Source organism: Marmota marmota, unplaced genomic scaffold (assembly GCF_001458135.2).
Source record: "Marmota marmota marmota unplaced genomic scaffold, marMar, whole genome shotgun sequence".
In the NCBI taxonomy this organism is placed as follows: Eukaryota; Metazoa; Chordata; class Mammalia; order Rodentia; family Sciuridae; genus Marmota; species Marmota marmota.
Window position 1 is genome coordinate 19,843,219 of NW_026000153.1, and position 21,700 is coordinate 19,864,918.

Sequence of the window (21,700 nt, forward strand, 5' to 3'; positions counted from 1 at the left end):
GCAGAAGCTTCTTTGTGTCCACAACACCCAGGCTCAATCCCAGGACCTCTTCTTTCCTCTTCCTGCAGTCTCTGCCTCAGTGATACTCATCCAATCTAAATGCATCTAAATGCTAATGACTTTCAAATGCTTTTCAATTCCCTTTCTCCCCAGAACTCCAAACCCATGTCTACTGGTAACACCACATAGACTAGTGGGTCAGCTTCTCAGATCAGCAAAGCTGTGTTGATTATCAGATCCATCCTTCCAGCTGCTTGGCAACAAAGTTTGAGGGGGAGAAAAATATACAGTTACATATAAAATTTTCTAAGTGTGAAAAACATATAATTTATTACTAAATATAGTTATTATATAGCAATAAAATATCATTTATTACTAAATTAATAAATACTAAACAGTCTACATACCTAGAAAATCTTCAGCAACCAGTAAGAGAATTCAGTATTTGGTGTACAGAACCTATTGAATAGAAACATTAAAATTCTACAGAACATCATAAAACAAATTTTGAGTAAATAAGACAAAAACTGTTCTTAGAAAGTATAAAAATGTCAGGGCTGCTAGCACAGGTGAGGCACTGGGTTCGATTTTCAGCACCACATTAATTAGTTAATTAATTAAAGTTATAAAATATATATATTTAAAAAAATAAAGTATAAAAATATCAACTTTCCCTAATCCAAAACAAATCTGATGTATTCCTAAGGAAAATTTCAACAGAATTTTCATATGAAAAAATTAATTTCAAAGAATAGTCAAGAAAAGTCAGGGGGTCAGGGGGAGATAAAACTCCAATCCTATCAAGCATTAAATGTATTATAAAGCCATGGTAAATTAAAAAGCTCAATACCAACAAACAAATAAATGGTTCAGTATTTATCAATAAACAGAACAGTAAAGGGGAAAAACCCAGAAACATATACAAAGCCAAATTAGAATCTAAAATATGTCAAAAGTGAAGGGAAGCCCCGTGTGGTGGTGCATAGTTGAAATCCCAGCTACTCAGAAGGCTGATACAGGAAGCTCAAAAATTCAAAGATAGCTTGGGCAAATTAGGAAGACCCTATCTCAAAACTCAAAAATTTAAAAAGGGGTGGTGAAGGCTGGGATTGTGGCCAAGCAGTAGAGCGCTCACCTCACAGGGGCGGGACCCAGGTTCGATCCTCAGCACCACATAAAAAAATAAAGGCATTGTGTTGTGCCCATCTACACCTAAAAAATAAATGTTTTTTTAAAAAGGTCAGGTGGTGGAGGTGTGTAGCTCAGAGGTAGAACACTCCTGGGTTCAGATCCAGTACCAAAACAAACTTAGTGGCATTTCAAAGAAAGACAAAGAAAAAAAGGTAAAAGTAACCCAGAAATGGGTTAGGACCCCTTGCTAGAACTTGGATGGGATCAGGTTTCCTCAGACAAGCTGGCAGTGAGAGCAAACTGGTAGAATCTCTCTGGGGCTAATTTAGTAACATCGATCAAAACTAAAAACCCTTTGACCAAGTAATTCCTGTTCTGGGAATTCATCCAATTGATAATCACATGTTCCAAGAAACACAAGCATATTCACTGCAGCATCAGTTAACACACTGGCAGATTAGAAACAATTTAAACACACCCCCTTATACTCTTTCAAAAATTATGTTAATGTTTCTAGGGTGGAATACTATATGGCAGTTAAGAAAAATCTTGGCAACATTTCAAAGTCACTGAAAAGCCTCTAAAAATCCATACATGACATGCAGCCCTTTTTATTTTGAGACAGGGTCTTGCTAAACTGCTGACAGTCTTGCTAAACTGCTAAGGCTCATCTTGAACTTATGATTCTCCTGCCTCAGCTTCCTGATTCTCTAGGATTACAGATGTGCACCATCACCCAACAAAGAAATTTTGAGGGGTAAAGAAAAAGAGAAATAGAGGGTTAACCATTAGCTACTGGTGTTTGCAGTCTTATTTGTAGTCTAATTTAAACAACTTTTTAAAATTAGGACACTGAGAAAACTAAAATTTAAGACCAATTAAGTCAGATCTCTCAGGAGAGAGCCCCAATAATCCGCATTTTAAAGTCCCAGTGATTGCAAGGACAACCAACCTGGAGAATCTCAGAGTGAACCATCCTAAGACAAGCCCAGCTTCCACTGCTCATAACCAACAGGAGCATGAGTCATTTTTCTTAACTACAAACTGGTAAGCAAACAATCTACCTCATGGAATTGTAAAGACTGGTAAAAACCCACCTGTGCACAAAGGAAAAGGGTGCCTAGCAACAGTGCTACCTGCTTATCAAGCACAAGTGTTTACAGCACATTTGGGGATGCGGCAAAGTCAATACTCACAGATGTGGTGTGTGTACACATATACTGTATATAATAGGTAAAGTATACACAAACACACACACACACACACACATATTTACAAAAGAAGGTATTGACAATGGCTACCTCTAGGAAAAGCAATTCACTTTAATTACACTTGTAACTTTCAAAAAATGTTACTCTCTTAATCAAACTCCAGAAAATAGGGCATAGGACATGTTAAAGCACATCATGGGTAACCATCAGCAAAATCAAAAAAATGGCAAAGCCAACATACAAATTGATTTCTTTTTCTTGTTTTGTTTGTTTTGCAATGCTGGGGACCAAATATAGGGCCTTGCTTGTGCTAGGCAAGAAAGCACTCTATTACTGAGCTATATCCCCAACCCAATCTGATTTCTTTTAAAATAAATTATTTTCTTGGTCTTGGAGATTAAACTCAGGCGTACTAGACCACTGGCTACATTTCCAACCCTTTTTATTTTGAGACAGGCTCTTGCTAAGTTGCTGAGGGTCTTGCTAAATTTGCTAAGGCTGGTCTTGAACTTGTGATTCTCCTGTCTCAGCTTTCTGAGTCTCTAGGATTACAGATGTGTTCTACCACACCCCACTTAACAAAGAAATTTTGAGGGGTAAAGAAAAAGAGAAATAGAGGGTTAACTATGAGCCACTGGTGTTTGCAGTCTTATTTTGTAGTCTAATTCAAACTATTTTTTTTTAAATTAGGACACTGAGAAAACTGAAAATTTAAACACTGGCTGAAACCATTACCCGATGAAATGGTATAAGGCAGAATTTGCTTCAAAATAACACAGGACAGGGAGACTTGAGGTGTTGCTTGACAATGAATACAAAGGAATCTTACACTTTTTACATCAACAGTGGTTTCTATTTCAAGTTCTATCTAACAATTTTTTGTGAGGTATAAATATTACCTTTTTAATGTAGAGGGGGGAAAAGCCCTACCATAAAATATAGAAAAAAATTCAAATAAGTTTTTTGTTTTGTTTAGCTTTAAAAAGTATCTCTCAGATAATCTGGTAGTAATTGCTTTTTTCTTCCCAAAGCAAAGCAGATCAATCTATGTTCAGCCCACGGATGTAGTACCACTTTAATTTCAACACCTCTGGCCCTACTAACTGTAGGATTTTAAGCAAAGCACAATAGATCCCAATTTCCTCACTTACAAAAAAGGATGATCAGTGATTCTCAATATTTTGAAATACACATTTTTTTCAGATGATAGTATCATGCCTCTTCCTTCCTCCCCAACCTGTCTGCTCCCTGAGACCCTCCAACTCTGATGTGCCAGAACACCAGGTCATTTTCTTTTTTCTCCTTAAATATTTTTTTTTTTAGTTGTAGGTGGACACAATACCTTTGTTCATTTATTTTTATGTGGTGCAGAGGATGGAACCCAGTGTATTACATGTGCTAGGTAAGCGCTCAACCACTGAGCCATGACTCCAGCCCACCAGGTCATTTTCTTTTTTCTTTTTTTAGTTGTAGAAGGACACAATGCCTTTATTTTACTTATTTTTATGTAGTGCTGAGGATCAAACCCAGTGTTTCACACTGAGCCACAACCCCAGCCCTACCAGGTCATTTTCTAATACAGCTTCAGTACCCAACACACTCAACATAAACTGATACTTTCTTTAAAAATGAAGCCAGTAAAGCTGTATTACAAGATAAAAATAAATGAATCACAAAATAAAAATGCAATTTGTCTGGAGGGAAAAAAGTCCTCTAAACAATCCATATCAAGGTTTAGCTGACCTGTGCTTTAAATCAACTCCTCTGAAGGCCTCTTATGCCTGAATTCCCTTAGAGATGAGGCAAGAGTCTAACTTTCTCTGGTAGTGTGACTATATAAGCAGCAGCAGCCCAAGGCCCAGAATGCAGGCCTCTGTCTACTCTGAGAATCCACCTGAGGAACACCAAGGGGTACTGATGTCAAGATAAGTGATGAAACTATAAAATAAGGGCTAATTCCCCCTCCCCGCCCCTAGCAATCATCCTAAAGGTGTTGATATTTAGAGGTGGGCCTTTGGAAGATAATTAGGTCATGAGGGCAGAGTCTTCGTGAATGGGGCTTGAAAGAGGCCCCAAGGAGCTCACTGGTCCCTTCTACCACAAGAGGACTCAGCAAGAAGACAGAGGTATATGAACCCGAAACTGGGCCTTCACCGGATGCTGAGTCTCATGGCACCTTGATCTTGGACTTACAGCCTCCAGAACCATGAGCAACAAATGTCTACAGTTAATAAATCATCCTAGCTATAGCTATCATATTTCATTACAGCAGCCTGAAGGAACTAAGACATTAAGCAAATCCAAAGAAAAGGTGCTAAGAAAAGAAATCCACCACTAGAGTACTCCCCTTGCACAGGGCTAGGAGATAAGAAAGGATGGATAAGTCTGTGCCCCCATCACTGAAGACATGGGAGTAGCCATTTTTTTCCCCAAAGGGAAAAAATGAAATGAGGTACAAATTCAGAGAAGACATGATTACCTGCTGGGCAGAGCAGAGGTGCACAGCACTGGAGAGACCTTGCTGATGAGGTAGAAATGAGTGCAAGCATGAAGGAGAGTGAAGAGACTGCAAAGACTAAAGCAAGAGGGAAAAAAACAATGGAGATGGAGCATCTGCCAAGGGTACTATTAGGAAACCCAATCTTTCTCTTCCAAACAATGTCATTCACTTCCCAAGAAGCATATAGGTCCCTGTAATAGCTGGGCACAAATGCACACCATTAAAAATAAAAGAAAATACCAGTTTATATGGTACGAAATGGTTCATAGGTCAAATAGTTCCATGATACCCTCTTCTCACACTGCCCCTACTTTGCTTCCATGTACAGAGAAGGAAGGATTGCCTGACTGGGCACAGGCTCATGAAGGTGCCCATTCAATAACAGCATGGGAGCACCATGTCTTTCAACCAAGGGACAACAAGACACCCAGTTCCAGCATTCAAGGTGACTATTTCCAGATAATAACTGACATTATTTGCTACTATTTTTTTCCTTCATTTTAAAAGAATTCTGTTCATGTCTTATACAAGGAAAAACTCAAAACTGGCACAGCCTTTCAGATTTTCGTCAGCATCCCAGCACCATCAAATACCACTAATATTCTACTGCCTTGCAGTGACACCTGCAGGTCAACGGCCTGAACTGCAGGTACTGTGAAGCTCATGCTGTCAGGGAACCAACATCAAACCTACTGGGATGGAACCCAAAAGGCAGACCCTAACAGGCAACTCCTGCCTGATTATGACTGAGATGTAAGATGCTGCAGATTGTGTGTCCCACTACCTCTGCAGTGCTAGTCATGCCTACAAGCACTGGTCACTGATCAAGTACAATATAAACACTGAGACTCAAATAGTATTTTCACAGTTTTGTCTATAGACAAAGACAATTCTTGAAAAACTGAGAATGTTGTAAGTACATTCTCCAATACTATCCTGTACAAACAGGAAAATTTTTCGGTGCCAAATTTTTCTACTTTGAGGAATAAGGTAGCAATTTAAGTACTGGGGCATTCTTCAAGGTCTCATTTTATTACCCAAGCTGAAGTTAATCTTGAGCCTGTGGGCTGAAGGGATCCTTCAATCTCAGTCTTCTAAGTAACTGGGACGATAAGCATGCACCACCATGCCAGGCTCAGCTCTGGGGCATTTCTGATCTTTCCTTGACGTGTCCAAGCAATGATAGTAGAGCAAGTGATAATAGCAAAGATAGTAGACCAAGAATGAAATTTCAGGACAGTTGCAGCTTACTAGCTGGGAAAGTACTAAAATTAGAGTGATGGCAAAATTAAGCCAGACACAGTGGCACATGCGTGTAATTCCAGTGGCTCAGAAGGCCAAGACAGGAGGATCATGGGTTCAAAGCCAACCTCAGCAACAGTGAGGTGCCAAGCAACTCAGTGAGACCCTGTCTCTAAATAAAATACAAAATAGGGCTGGGGATGTGCCTCAATGGTTGAGTGCCCCTGAGTTCAATCCCTAGTACCCCCCCCAAAAAAAAGTCTAATTAAAATTCCCTCACAGACCCCAAATCAAAAAAATAATTGTGATTTTATTATAAAATATTATATATAAATAAAAATATATACTAGAAAACCTTTAGGGACGAACACTTCCAAGATTGCAGGGCCTGAGGGTTGAGACAAAGAAGCACAGTGAAGTCCAGGATGATGCAATGTCTCTAAAATGATTAAGGACTTTCATTACAAGACTGTATTTGCCCAAAGTCATAAACTATATTCCAAAACAGAGTGTACTGTTCTGTCATGTAAATTATACTTCAATAAAACACAAGAAAGTATACCACAAACAATAACAAACAGCTTATAAAAGACATGCAAAACATAAATACGTAAAATCTTTATTATTTTTTTAATGTTTGTTTCCTGTATGTTCTTTATTTTTTAGTTATAGATGGACACAGTACCTTAACTTTATTTATTTATTTTTATGTGGTGCTGAGGATCAAACCCAGTGCCTCACATATGCTAGGCAAGTGCTCTACCAGTGAGCCACAACTCCAGCCCCAAAATCTTTATTATCCTGTTTCATTTTTTTTCTCCAGTTTCTATCTGAATTATTTAAATTAAACAAGTACATGATATGACTTTATTGTAGAATAAAAGAAAAGAGTGTCTGCTAAAGAAATATAGAACCAGCAGCAAACATGGGCCCAACAGGGGTTTTAGAAATAGCAATCTAGGACCTAGGTTGTAGGCAATTAACTAACTTTGGACACAGTACCCAGAAGGAGTGGTGCTTCAGTGTGATCACAGGAAGACTAACTCTCTTAAAGTATTCAATTGACAGAAGGGCAGAACTACCTTGGACACTGACAGAACAACTTGGGGTCCAGATTCAGACAGAATGCAAAAAAAAAAAGATGAACTTTCAAATTCCACCAAAATATGTTTTAGATGCAGCATTCTCTAGATCTGTGCCTCAACTTGCTATTTTGTTCATGAAAAAACAGTAGTTGAAGAGAGAGAAGGCTGCAGTCCTTGTTAAGTGCTGGAAAATCAGGATTCTTACTGCAGCAGTCCAATCTGACCCATAGTGAAGGCTACCAAGCAGAAATGTTAGTTTCCTGAAACACACCCAAGTCTTCACTTTATACTAGGGCAGAACTCACAAAATTAACCTGAATTTTAACCCAGAACCAAACTCCATGATTCAAGAACAAAAAAGTAGAATCTCTACAGGACAATAACACAGCTATTCTAGTTTGTTAATTGGCAATCAAAAACAAATTTCCTTTGAAAACTATAAATTATAGGGGTTGGGGATGTGGCTCAAGTGGTAGCGCTCTCACCTAGCATGTGTGAAGCACCACATAAAAACAAAATAAAGATATTGTGTTCACCTAGAACTAAAAAATAAATATAAAAAAAGCGAAGAAAACTATAAATTATAAAATACAAAAAACATGTATAAAACATATGCTCACTGTAGAAAACTTTAAAATACAGTAAGGGACAAAGATGAAAAAATATTCATAATTTCTCCACTGTGATAACCACCATTAAGTATTTACTTCCTTCTAGGCCTTCCTTTCCTCTGAATGTATATAATTTTAAATAATTTTCAAATTTGGTACTAGTTTGAATTCTCCTTTTCTCACTTAACATTATACCCTGAAAACATGTTATCAATCAGGGATCATCCAGAGAAACAGAACCAGCAGCAAGATAACCATCTCCCTTGCTTAAAGTTGGCCAATTATGGTTTTACCCATCTCTACAAATCCCTTCACAATACTACTCAGATGAGTGTTTGCATAACTGGGGACTGTCGCCTCACCAAACTAACACATAAAACTGACCATCACAATATCCATGTCAGCAATCGTTTCTTTTTCTTTTTTTCTTTCTTTTTTTTTGCAGTACTGGGAATTGAACCCAAGGGTACTTGACCATTTAGCTTCATCCCCAGCCCTTTCGTTTATTGCTGATATCAAGACAGTTCTTATGGTGCAGACAGAAGATCAAACCAGCCATAATATTCCCTTAAGCCAAAGTCTAATCCAAGAAGTTCACTGGATTAGACAAAGAGAAATGAAAGAAAAGGAGAGGGGATGGGAATAAGAAAGACAGAAGAATGAATCAGACATAATTTTCCTATTCTTGTATATGAATACATGACCAGTATAACCCCACATCGTGTACAGTCAAAAGAACAGGATCCTAATTAGAATAACTTATACTCCATATGTATGTATAATATGTCAAAATATATTGTCACATCTACCTAAAAACAATAAAAAAGAAAAAAATAGTCTAATCCAGGGCAAGGCTCCAACTCTCTTCACTTCTATGAAGGTTAAGAGAGGTGAGGGAGCTGCAAAAGGAAACTTTGAAGCTAGCAGAGATTGGTTCAGGAGATTTAATGAAAGAAGTTATCCCTTTATCAGAAGAATGCAAGATGAAGTTCCAAGTGCTGATATAGAAGCTCCAGCAATTTACTCAAAAGACAATTGAAAAAGGTGGCTATAGGACTGGGGCTGTAGCTCAGTAGTAGAGAGTTTGCCTAGCACGTGTGAGGCACTGGGTTCAATTCTCAGCACCACATATAAATAAATAAAGGTTAAAAAAAAAAGTGGCTACATTAAACAATAGATTTGCAATGCAGATAAAACAGCCTTTATTAGAAAATGCCATCTAGGACTTTCTTAGCTAAAGAGAAGACAATACCTAATACCTGTCTTCAAAGCGTCAAAGGACAGGTTGACTCTCTTACAAACTAATGGTTACTTGAATTGAAGCCAGAATTCATTCACCATTCAAAAATCCTAGGGCCCTTCAGAATTAAACTATATCTACTCTGCCTGTGTTTTATGAATGGAAAAACAAAGCCTAGATGACAGCACATTATTTTTTTAAATATTTTTTTAGTTTTCAATGAACCTTTATTTTATTTAGGCACTGAGAATCGAACCCAGTGCCTCTCATACATGCTAGGCAAGCATTCCACCACTGAGCCACAAACCCAGCCCATGACAGCACATTATTTACAAGATGATTTACAGAATACTTTAAGCCTACTATTGAGATCTACTATTCAGAAAAAGACTCCTTTCAAAATATGATTGAATTCATCAACAATGTACCTAGTCACCTAAGAACTCTGATAATGTATAATGAGATTAAGTGTTTTCATATCTAATACGATGTTCATTCTTTAACCAAAAGTCAAGGAATAATTTCAACCAACTTCTTTTTTTTTTTTTTTGGCTATATAAGGATTGAACCCAAGCATGCTTTACCAATGAGCTACATTCAAGCCCCCTTTTAAATTTTTTATTTTGAAACAGGGACTTGCTAAATTGACAAGGCTGGCCTTGAACTTGTGATCCTCCTTTCTCTGCCTCCCAAGTAGCTGAGATTATACATATGCACCACTATTTCCAGCTAATTTCAACTTTCTAGTCATATTATTTAAGAAATAAATTTTGTAAGGCTATAACTACCATGATGATTCCTCTAATGGATTTGAGCAAAGTAAATTGAAAACCTTCCATAAAGAATTTGCCATTCTAGATGCCATTAAAATAATCTGCGATTCACTGCAAGAGGTCAAAATATCAATATTAACAGGAGTTTGGAAGAAGTTGATTCCAATCCCCATGCATAACTTCGGGGGTTTAAGACTTCAATGGAGGAAGCAACTGCTTGTAGATGCGGTGGAAATAGAGAATTAGAATTAAAAATGGAGCCTGGAGATTTTACTGAATTGCTGCAATCTCATGATAAAACATTAACAGATTTGTTTCTTTACAGATTAACATTAACAGGAATTGTTTCTTATAGATGAGTAAATATTCTTGATGGAAATTATTTCCAGTGAATACAACTGAAATGAAATCCAAGGATTTAGAATATCACATAAACTTAGTTGATAAATCAGCAGCAAGGTTTAAGAGGAATGACTTAATTTTAAAAGAAGTTCTGTTTGTAAAATGCTATCAAAACAGTATCATCTGCCACAGAGAAATCTTTCATGAAAAGAAGAGTCAATCAATGTGCAAAACTCACTGTTGTTACCAAGTATGGTAGCACACGCCCATAATCACAGCAACTTGGAAGGCAGAGGCAGGAGGATCTTTTTTTTTTTTTTTAATATTTTTATTTTTTTTTAGTTATTGGCGGACACAACACCTTTGTATGTGGTGCTGAGGATTGAACCCGGGCCGCACGCATACCAGGCGAGCGCGCTACCGCTTGAGCCACATCCCCAGCCCCAGCAGGAGGATCTTTGGCTAAACACTAAACTGCACATGTGTAGTGTGTGATTCCATGAGGCAAATTCAAACCACCCTCAACAACTTGCCAATGTCCTAAGCAACTTAGCAAGACCCTGTCTCAAAATGAAACATAAAAAGAGCTGGGGGGGGGGGGGGTCTGGGGTTAGTGGCTCAGTGGGTAGAGTGCTTGCCTAGTATGCATGAGGCACTGGATTTGAACCTCAGCACCACATAAATATAAAATAAAGATATTGTGTCCACCTAAAACTAAAAAACAAATATTAAAAAAAAGAGAGAGAGAGAGCTGGGGATGTGGCTCAGTAGTTAAGTGCCCCTGGGGGTTCAATCCCTGGTACCAAAACAAAAACAAAAACAAAAACCACTGTTACCTTATTTTAAGAAATTGCCACAGCCACCCCAACCTTTAGCAACCACAACAGCCATCAACATTACGATAAGACACTCCACGAACAAAAATATTATCACTTGGGGATGAGGCTGTAGCTCAGTGATAAAGTGCTTGCCTCACATGTGTGAAGCACTGGGTTCAATCCTCAGCACCACATAAAAATAAATAAAGATACTATGTGTTCATTGACTTAATGAAAGCTCAAATGATCACTAGCATTTTTTATTATTTTATAAGTAAAAGTATTTTCTAATTAAGTAAGTTACGCACTTTTTTTAGACATGATGCATGGCACTCATAATATACTACAATATAATGTCAACATAAATTTTATATTCACTGAGAAATCAAAACTCTCCTGTGGCTCATTTTATTGCATTTTTTTCCTCTATTACAGTGGTTTAGAACTGTACTAGTTGGGGCTTCCCAACTTATAGACAACAAATCAAACACCCAATCTCTGAGGACTTCTTCCAAAATTTTTTGATGTAATACTAGAATAAATAAAACTGAAGTGCACATCACTAGAGACTGACTGTCTAAGCCCCCCCACACACACCAAATTCATATGTTGAATCCAAACCCCAAAATGGTGTTATTAAGAGATGGCACTCCGGGACCCGATTAGGTTAAGGGGTTTCCCCATGACTGGTATTAGTACCATTTAAGAAATACTCTAGAGAGCTCCCTTACCCTTTCTACATGTGAGGACACAGTGAGAAGACTAAGATGTATAGACCTTCACTAGACACTGAATGCCAGAAACTTGACAGCCTCAAGAACTGCGTGCAGTAAATGTCTACTATTTATAATTCACCCAAGCTATTTTATTTTGTTACAGTAGCCTTAACACAAACAACTATGCCTATTCAACCTTCATCTTCCTGTCTGATTTCTTTAAAGAGAAGTACACACAGAACTCCAAAAAATTGCTTAGTGGGGCCTGGGTTGTAGCTCAGTGGTAGAGCACTTGCCTAGCATGTATGAGGCACTGAGTTTGATCTTCAGCACCAAATAAAGATAAATAAATAAAATAAAGGTATTGTGTCCATCTACAACTAAAAACATTGTAAAAAAAAAACTGCTTAGAGGTCCCTTAAGTCTTTGGTTGAACACTAAACTACATATGTGTAGTGTGTAACTCCATGAGGCAAGTAGAAAATACCTGGGTAACTGATCTGGATGATTCCTAGAGTTCACACAGGGCAGTAAGATGTTCAAGTTTTAACCAGTCAAAATGGGAAGACCTAACTGAACACCCAAAGCATTTCAAAATAGACATTCCAAAATTGCCCCAGAATAGAAGGTACCAAGACATGCCTTAATAAAGCTTGAAAATAAACTTTGAAAGAAAATGCTGATATGCAAACAAATTGCCTACAAAAACAAAACTTAACACTCTTTAAGGGAAGAAAATGAAATCCAGAGACTCAACACCACACTTCTCATAATATCTACCATCCAATCAAAAGTTACCAGACATATGCCAGGTGTGGTGACACACACCTGTAACCCCAGTGACTCGGGAGGCTGAGGCAGGAGGATCATGAGCTCAAAGCCAGCCTCAGCAAAAAGTAAGGCACTAAGCAACTCAATGAAACCCTGTCTCTAAATAAAATACAAAGTAGGGCTGGGGATATGGCTCAGAGATTGAGTGCCCCTGAGTTCAATCCCCTGTATCTCACCCCACTCCCCAAAAAAAGTTACCAGACATGTAAAGAAGTAGGAAAACATGATCCAAAATTAGAAGAAAACTCAGTTAAGAGTAACAAATCAAGAAATGACTGAGATAATGGGATTTGCAGATAGACTTTAAATACCTGAATGGCTGACTAGCTACCCACATGGATAAACAAAAAGATTTAAAGAAAACAATACTAGAAGAAATCAAAGCCACAAAAAAGAATCAAAGAGAACATGTAGAACTGAAAAATACAAACCAAAACAAAAAAATGTACTGGATGAATTTAACTAAAGATTATAGACACTAAAGGAGAAAAGATAGTAAACTTGAAGACAGGACAACAGAAACTATTTCAAAGGAAGCACAATGAGAAAAGAAACTAGGGGGTGGGAAGTGAAGATAGGAGCTAGAAGCAGCTCAAAAATCCCCAAACAAAATAAACACAAAGAAAAGCAAATCATAATCAAATTTCTGAAACTCATGAAGTATATGAAAATATATTAAAAGCAGCCCAGGGGGTAGGAATAGGGAATATATCACATACAAAGGAATAAAGAAGTTCCACTCACTTCTCATCAAAAACAAGGTAAGCCAAAAGCAATGGAATGACATTCTTTAAAAAGCTGAAAGAAAAAATGTGTCAACCTGAAATTTTATCTCCACAAAATTATCCTCAGAAGTTAAGATGAAATAAGGGCATTTTTAGACAACAAAAGCAGACAGAATTCATCACTAACAGATATACACTACAACAAATGTTAAGAAAGTTCTTCAAGCTAAAAGGAAACATCAGAAGTCTCTCTCTACCCTAAACCCCCACTTTTGGACTCCAAAGCTTTATTTTGTACTTTCTCTTCCAGAACTCCATATTCAAGACCTGTTGCCCTTCTTCATCAATGTGGTTTCCCATACAAAAATTGTTTTCTCTGAACACCATTATTTAGCTTGACCTTTAAAACTGTAGTCTTACACTGGGCATGGTGGCACATGTCTATAATCACAATAGCTTGAAAGGCTGAGGCAGGAGGATCACAAGATCAAAGCCAGTCTCAGCAACTTAGTAAAGCTCTGAGCAACTTAGTGAGACCCTGTCTCAAAAAAAAAAAAAAAAGGCTGGGGATATAGCTCAGTGGTTAAGTATCTCTGGGTTCAATCCTTGAAAAAAACTGTAGCCTTACCCTATCCTGTTCTTTATAGAACTTCATATCAAGTCATTCCAAGTTTTTCAGTTGCTTCATTAACTAGAAACTAGATTCAACACCCCCACACACAAAAAAAAAATCCTGCCATTGAGTATACTATAATGCACCAACCAAAAATATGGGGAGGAAAAAACTTCACCCAAAACAGGTTAGAGTGCAAGGCACGGGAAGGAAAAAAAAGAAGTAAAGCAGGAAGCAGTCCTATCAAAGAGGAAAGAGTAGATTTTTCTAAAAACAAAGTAGGTTAGGAAGATCACAACTGTCCTGCAGACACTATCCCAAGTCACACACAAGGCCTACCAGCTCTCCTTACCCAGACCACAAGGAAAGACTGTATGACTCATTGATATTATATGGAAAATATCTCCTGAAAACTGAGTACAATACAGCACAAGCCTTGATGCAGAAAAACCCAGTGGCATATTCAAGCTCTGTCACTTATTAGCTGCTTGACCTGCAGTTCATTTAAAATTCACAACAGCCCTATGAGATAGGTCCTATTAGGATCACAAGAAGATTACAGTGTTTACCCAAAGTAGTGCATTCAGGAAATGGGAGAGAAAGAATGTGAATCCAGGCCTCCTACACTGAACTGCCTCTTCAAGTGTACATCATATCTTGAGCATGTGACACATACCCTAGCAGTGTTCCTACAGGGAGAATGTGAAAATCAAGATGCTCATGCTAAACCTCTACATGTCATGTTTAATTCTGGCCGGGCCCTCAACTGGTTAAATGACTGTGGAAAGATACTGCCCTACAAGGGAGAAAAAGAAAGAAGACAAGTCAACTGTATTCCCAAAGCTAAATAAATACCGAGATAAAGAATTGGTGCTTTACAAATGAGAACTAATATGGATAAACCCAACCACCAGTTAGGAGAGAAAGAAGGAATCTGCAGAGGAGGATTTCCTACCTGGGGAGTGCTGGTGGTTCCTGAGGGATTACAGCAGCACCAGCCGCTGCTCCTGGAGCTTCTGCCTCCTCCAAGCCACCAGCCACTTCCTGTTTAGCATCCTGTGAGCCTGGAGGTTGCACTTTCTCTGCATCCCCAGGCCCACCTAATTCTGCAGGAGAGTCAATCTCTATTTCCTGAACTGGGACTGGGACCAGTTCCTTCTCAGCTGTACCAGTTACCACAGCCTTAGCTTCTTCTTCTTCTTCTTTTCTCCTGATTTTCTCTTCAAGTTCCTTCCTTCTCTTCTCATCATCCTGACGGGCCATCTGATCAAAGGTTTTAAATACCTAAAATCAAATAGTAATCCAGCAGTCAGTTCATTTGCCCAGTACCGTCCCACACATCCTGTAGAAATATAGCAAAAATAAAATATAGAATAAAAAAGAAGTAAACAGAAAACTTTTCTTTGGAAAAATGGAAATGTGCTACAACTTCACCAAAAACTTTAAGAGTAAAATATCAAAATCAACAAAATCAAAAACAAGCTAAGACTAACAATATTTACATAGATGATCCTAGCTATCATAATTTTTATAGGCCCCAATCTTAGTCACAATGCAAAGAACATTCTCCTGGTACTGTGGGTCTGTGAGGGTGCCAACAACTCAGACTCAAAAATGAAAGATGAGGGGCTGGGGCTGGGGCTCAGTGGCAGAGTGCTTGCCTAGCATGTGTGAGGCACTGGGTTCAATTCTCAGCACCACATATCAATAAATAAAATAAAGGTTCATTGACAACTAAAAAAAATATTTTAAAAAAATGAAAGATGAAAATATAGTTGAACTTCAATCCTCAAAATGCACCTAGGCTGGGCTGGGGTTACAGCTCAGTGGTACAATGCTTGCCTAGCATGTGTGAGACACTGGGTTTGATCCTCAGCACCACATAAAAAATAAATTAAAAAAATAAAATTATTTAGCTGGGCGCCGTGGCACACACCTGTAATCCCAGCAGCTGGGAAGGCTGAAGCAGAAGGATAGCGAGTTCAAAACCAGCCTCAGCAATAGCAAAGCACTAAGCAACTCAGTGAGACCCTGTCTCTAAATACACAATAAGGCTGGGAAATGTGGCTCAGTGGCTGAGTCCCCCTGAGTTCAATCCCCAGTTTTCCCACACACACACACAAAAAAAAGTGTTTAAAAAAAAAAAAAATGCACCTAATCTTACTGAACTGCTGCTACCCTCCTACACTGAGGGCTGAAAGGAGGCATGGGCATTCGATTCTACAAACATCCACTGTGTGCCTAACAATATATGAGGAACACAAAATCAAAAACAACTTTCTACGTTTGCAGATCTGGTGTGTAGACAAGTCCTTACCATTTTCTGTAACTCAGTCACACCCCTGAAGATACTCAGACCCCTCCATCAAAAAAGTATAAAGTTAAAACAGACCCACACCCAACAACTCTGATACAAGAGGGGCATGATGGAATACTTGATGTCCTGTCAAGACTGCAGGCAGGAATGAGCACTTCTGATGAAAGAAATCAGAGGAAGTAGAAAGGAGATCTCAACTGGACCTGAAAGAAGAGGCAAATCTTCCAAATGCTACAGCTCTAAGAAGTAGACTCATCAAGAAACAGAGCCTCTGTAGTAGCTGAAGGAATAGCTAAGAAACTAACTGGGGAAATGGGTGGGAGTCAGATTCCAGAAGGCTAAAATGCAGAAGGCATTTGATAACAATGTCTGTACACTACACAGGAAGACAGAACAAAAGACAGGTGCTACCATAGGAACCGTGCTGAACAATTCTAAAAACACTCTTGAAAATTCTGTGAAGAATGGGCTGGAGATGGAGCTCAGTGGTAAGAGCACTTTCTTAGCATGCATGAGTCCCTGACTTCAATCCCCATTGCTAGAAGAAAAATATAAAATAACACAGGAAGAATACTCCATCAACATTCCAAAAATGAGGACAAATAAGGCTCAGAGGGATCAAGTAACTCACCCACAGTCCTGTCAAAAAAAAGTATAGTAAAAAATTACACATGACACAACAAGCAGCAAAAGGTAATGTAAGCAGAGGAAAATAAATAAAATCCTATAAGGTTAAAAACTGGAGACAATCCTAGACCCATTTCCATTCTGCAGATCAGCGGAAGTCCTGACTCATTTCTCTCCAACATTCATCCTGACAACAGCTCAGGTCCTTTGCACTCAGAGCCACTCCTCCTCTCAAGGTCCTAGATCTACTTAACTTCAAAAAGCAAAGTAGCAAAGAACCTCTCTCACAATCTAAAACTTCTAACACAAGACCCCCACTGTGGGGGGTCAGATGGTCCTCAGAGTGCATACTAACTCTAATACTCAGCACATCCAACCTTCTCTGACCAGCACAACCTAGAAGTACTCTCAAATCACAAAGACCTCCCAGCTACCACATGTTCTAGTACTCATTTTAGAATCACAGAATACTAGATTAAGAGACATACCTGACCTCCAATCAACCTCCTCACCTGACAATAGGTGAAGTGACTCTCCCAATATTTCCCAATAAGCTATATAAGGAACAGGACACAGCTGGCTTTCCCAATTCTTATACTGAGGACTTCTACTTAGCAGTACTTCTCAAACTGAACTCCAAGATAAACACCAAGTTATCAAAAATGGCATGTTTTCTTAAAACATACACTACCTTATGGAATGGAATGCAATTTTCACATATATCATTTATGCTAAGGGTCTTTCAAGTTGTACATCCATACTCATACTTGCTTAGACTGGGAGGAAATGTGTAAGACACCCTACACTAACTATACCAACAGTCCTCTCCCCAAAATATCAGAGGAAAGCTTTCAAGTTCCAGAAAGCAGTCCAACAACACTGGACAACAAACCCATCCAACCCATCTCACAGAGAGCTGAAGCATCCCACCTCAGGTGAGGGAGTCACAGAAAGGAATCTTATGACAGCCAATCAGGAACAGAAAAAAACCCTAAGAGGCAGATAAATGGGAATGGTCAGGAGATGACCTACCCCCACCCAAAGATAATGCTGTGCTGTTATCAAACCACTTAATCTGATTCAATATTTTATTGTCCTACCCTCAACAACTTTGCCAATATAGAAATCACCTTTACAAGTCTCCTGCCACATGATCTTCTGTGAAAACAATTACACAGAACTCACCCATATTTATCCAACAAAAATGGCCAAAGAATGTACTTTAAAAGTTTCTTGGGTAATGCTGATGTTTGTGAAGACTTCCAGGGGGATAAAAAAAAAAAAAGACACCCCTTTTAGTCATCTGCTGGAGACTTTCACTTTGGTTTCTGTGAAACATACTGCCCTTCAATGATTATTCCCCAAAATGTTCTCCACCTCTGATTTTTCTATTTCAGATCTCTCCAGTCCTCCATCTCCTGCAAGATTCGGTCGCAGGCTGAGTATGGTGGTTCACACCTGTAATCCCAGTGACTCAGGAGGCTGAGACAGGAGGATTCCAAGTTCAAGACCAGCCTGGGCAACTTAGTGAGACCCTGTCTCAAAATAAGAAGTAAATAAGGGCTAGTTGTAGCTCAGTGTTAAAGCACCCCTAAGTTCCATTCCCAGTACTGCCAAAAATAAAAATAGAAAGAGGAAGGCCAGGCACAGTGGCACACACAGCAATTCGGGAAGCTGAGGCAGAAGGATTATCAGCAACTTGTCGAGGCTATCAGCAACTCAGCAAGACCCTGTCTCTAAATAAAATACAAAAAAGGGCTGGAGATGTGTGGTCCAGTGGTTAAGTGCCCATGGGTTCAATCCCCAGTACCAAAAAAAAGGAAAGAATTGTGCATATAGCTCAGTAGCAGAGTGATTGGGGGCAGAGGGCACAGAGAGATTTGTAATCAAAAAGCAATCTTTTACTGTACACAGTGGTACACACATATAATCCCAGCAGCTCAGGAGGCTGAGATGTAGCTCAGTGTTTAAGTGGCCCTGAGTTCAATCCCTCCTCCAAAAAAAAGTACCCCCCAAAGAAAGCTATGATGAATAGGCTGTGTGTTCTTATCATATCATTCAACCTTACTGAACTACCACATAAAATTCAACTTTATTTCAGAGATACTTTGAAGATCAAGAAACAAGATTTCATTAAACTGCCATAATGTCCTGCTAAAAACCACCTATGACAGCTCTCTGATCATTCAGAAGGTACTTGGGCCTCCAATAAGGCTGAGGAATAATGGCCTTTGATTCTGAAATTGAAACCCTAATGGAGTGCCAACCTCACTTCTCACCTGACCATCATTATGTTTGTAGGTACTGGGTCATTCTAAGCTTTGGTTTCTTCCTGGAGGTGCTAAAGAAAGTAAAACCTGATCATCATCCTGGAGCCTGCAATAAAATTTCAGACAGAAATACAAAGCACTTTATAGGTGCTAGAGAACCATGGGAGGTATCAGCAGTATTTCCATCTTCTCAGGTTCCTACACTCAATGCTCACCTGAATACTTCTTTCAATTTTGTCAAAAGCCCCATCTCTCTTACAAAAACCTTCTCAATTCCCTATTCCTTTCCTTTCAACCAGCTCTATTGCTTAAGTGGTCCTGCAAGTTCTCTATTATATTCTGTGTTTTATTTTCTTAACTGTAAGCGTCACAAGTAACAAGACCAGTATTTAAACACCCACATCACCAGTGTCTGTGGCAGCCAACTGTAAAACATATTCAGAAAATGCTTATTACTACATTCAAAAGGGCCCGGTCAACCTCATTCAATAAGAATTAAGAGTGCTTCAACCATACACACACACACACACACACACACACACACACACAAATTAACCTGGGATGTATAGATTTAAATCCAAATGCAAATTTAATAATCATATCGACCTGGGATATCATATTTGAACAAGCGGCCACACCCACAGATCAACACATTACTTCAGTTATCCTTGCCACCTCTGGTCTGGTAGCTCTGGAACGTGCAAGTTTCTGCTATTGTAAATGTCTTTCCTCTGGTTCTCCTAACACTGTTTTCACCTTACATCCAGCAGTCCCCCTCACTGCGTAGAGTATGATCGTAAGCGTGAAGCAGGGCCAATAGCCGACTGGCTGCTTCGGACACCCAGGTACCTCCGACATAGTGCCAGAGATGCTCCCACCGCAGAGCAGCCTGATATCTGATCCGCACAAGTTACCCACGGCCATTCGTTCGGGGTCACCTCGGCGATCCCTGGGAAAAGCGGAGGCCTGAGAGGAGCTGCGCGCAGGGTCGAGGGTATGGGATCCTGGCCCGGTGCCGGGAGGTGACCCCACGGCCCACACGTTCCCCTCCTCACCTGCAGCACCATAGCTTGTGCGGCCCCGGGCGGGAAGCCCATGCGGTCCGATGGGTGGCGCAGCAGGCGGTAGAAATCAGTCTTGCGGTAGAGGAAGCCGAAGAGAACGCGCAGAAAGTCCTGGACATTGCCCACGTGTTGCAAGATGCCCAGCAGGGCCTGGTCATATAGTTCAGCAGCCCCGGGCTCCATGTCTCCGCAGTCCGAGGGACTCCACCACCGGCACCAACTCGGACCGGCCAATTGACCACTTCCGGCGTGCGCTCCTAACGGCTCCCCCGGACAGAGAGGCCGTGGAACTTCCGGTCCGCGCCTGTTCCTGCCTGCAAACCGAGTATGCTCTCCGCGGCCCCCGCTGCCCCACTGGGCTTTGCCCCAGAGCAGCATTCGCTAAAAGAGCCTGACGTGGGCCCCCTTGTGGCTCCTACGCACAAGAAAGCCGATGGTTACTGGGCAGAGCGTGCCTAGCGGCCATGTTCGAAGAGGGCGGAAGAGTTGAAGTGAGTAGCATCACATCATCCGTTGGTTTTTGTCACGTGTTGTGGTGTTAACTTCCCGCCCAAATGTCTCTAGCCCCTAGGTAAACCTCGGACCCTGGTGCTTGTTTAGTTGTTAGTAGGTCGGAGAAGGGAAATTCTGTGCTTGTTATTTGTATGAATTTCAATTAATACAGAGCTGTGGTCAGGCGAGATATCTCGGTGCATGCCCGTAATCCAGGCAGCCCGAAGGCTGAAGCAGGAGGATTTCCAAATTAAAGGCCAGCCTCAGCAATTTAGAGAGACCTTGTCTCAAAAATAAAAAGGGCTGGGAATGTGGCTCTGTGGTAAAGCGCCCCAGAACACCCGCACCCCCCAATAAAAGAGTCTGAGTGAAACTCAGGCCTGTTGCAACAGAAGAAATTAAAGATGACTTTAAAAGGACAAGAAAAAAACATAGAATGCATCCACTTATAAGTTGGAAATGCCCCGTGCAAAATAAAGAATCTAATATGCTATCATTGTGAAATAAAAGTCTGTGTTATGTGTACTATGATATATATCTATGTGTCATATGTACCTAAGTGTGTGTCAAAGTATAATCTCAAAAAAACTTTACCAGAGATATGGTAAAACTGCTTCAAAGAGTTTTTTGAGGAACTGGGTGTTTACAGATATCTTAAGAAAATGTTAAATGTAAGATGGTTGGAATAAATGCTAATCAGATTGGTGTTCTACAAGATGATAAAACTGTAGGTAATCATTTCTAGTGGACAAATGACTTACACCTATACTGGACTAAAATCTGCAAGTTAACATCTTCACAGTGTATGGTCTCTGATGAATTTTAAATAAAGTCACACTGAAGTAAATTGCCCTAGAGCAGTGGTTCTGAAAAGTTTTTTTTACTTAGGACCCATTTATGCTCTTAAAATTTGTTGAAGACTCCAAAAATTTTGGTTTGTATTAGTTTTGTTTATCAGTATTTATTATATTGGAAATTAAAATTAGTTTTTCAAATATATATTCATTTTTAAATAACCATAAAAACACATCATATGTTAACATTCTTTTTCAGGAAAAAATAATATTCTTCAAAGCAGTAAAAATTTAGTGA

At 39.5% G+C, this 21,700-nt stretch overlaps 1 protein-coding gene across 1 annotated transcript in view; it reads right to left on the reverse strand.

The window, feature by feature from the left end:
• Positions 1–20,528, reverse strand: part of Nudcd3 (NudC domain containing 3) — a 98,482-nt gene extending 77,954 nt beyond the window's left edge. Inside the window, 2 exon segments of the mRNA XM_048786314.1 lie at positions 14,794–15,122; positions 20,108–20,528. Coding sequence (XP_048642271.1) covers positions 14,794–15,122; positions 20,108–20,494 — 716 coding nt within the window. The 5' untranslated portion in view covers positions 20,495–20,528.
• Positions 20,529–21,700: the final 1,172 nt, after the last annotated feature.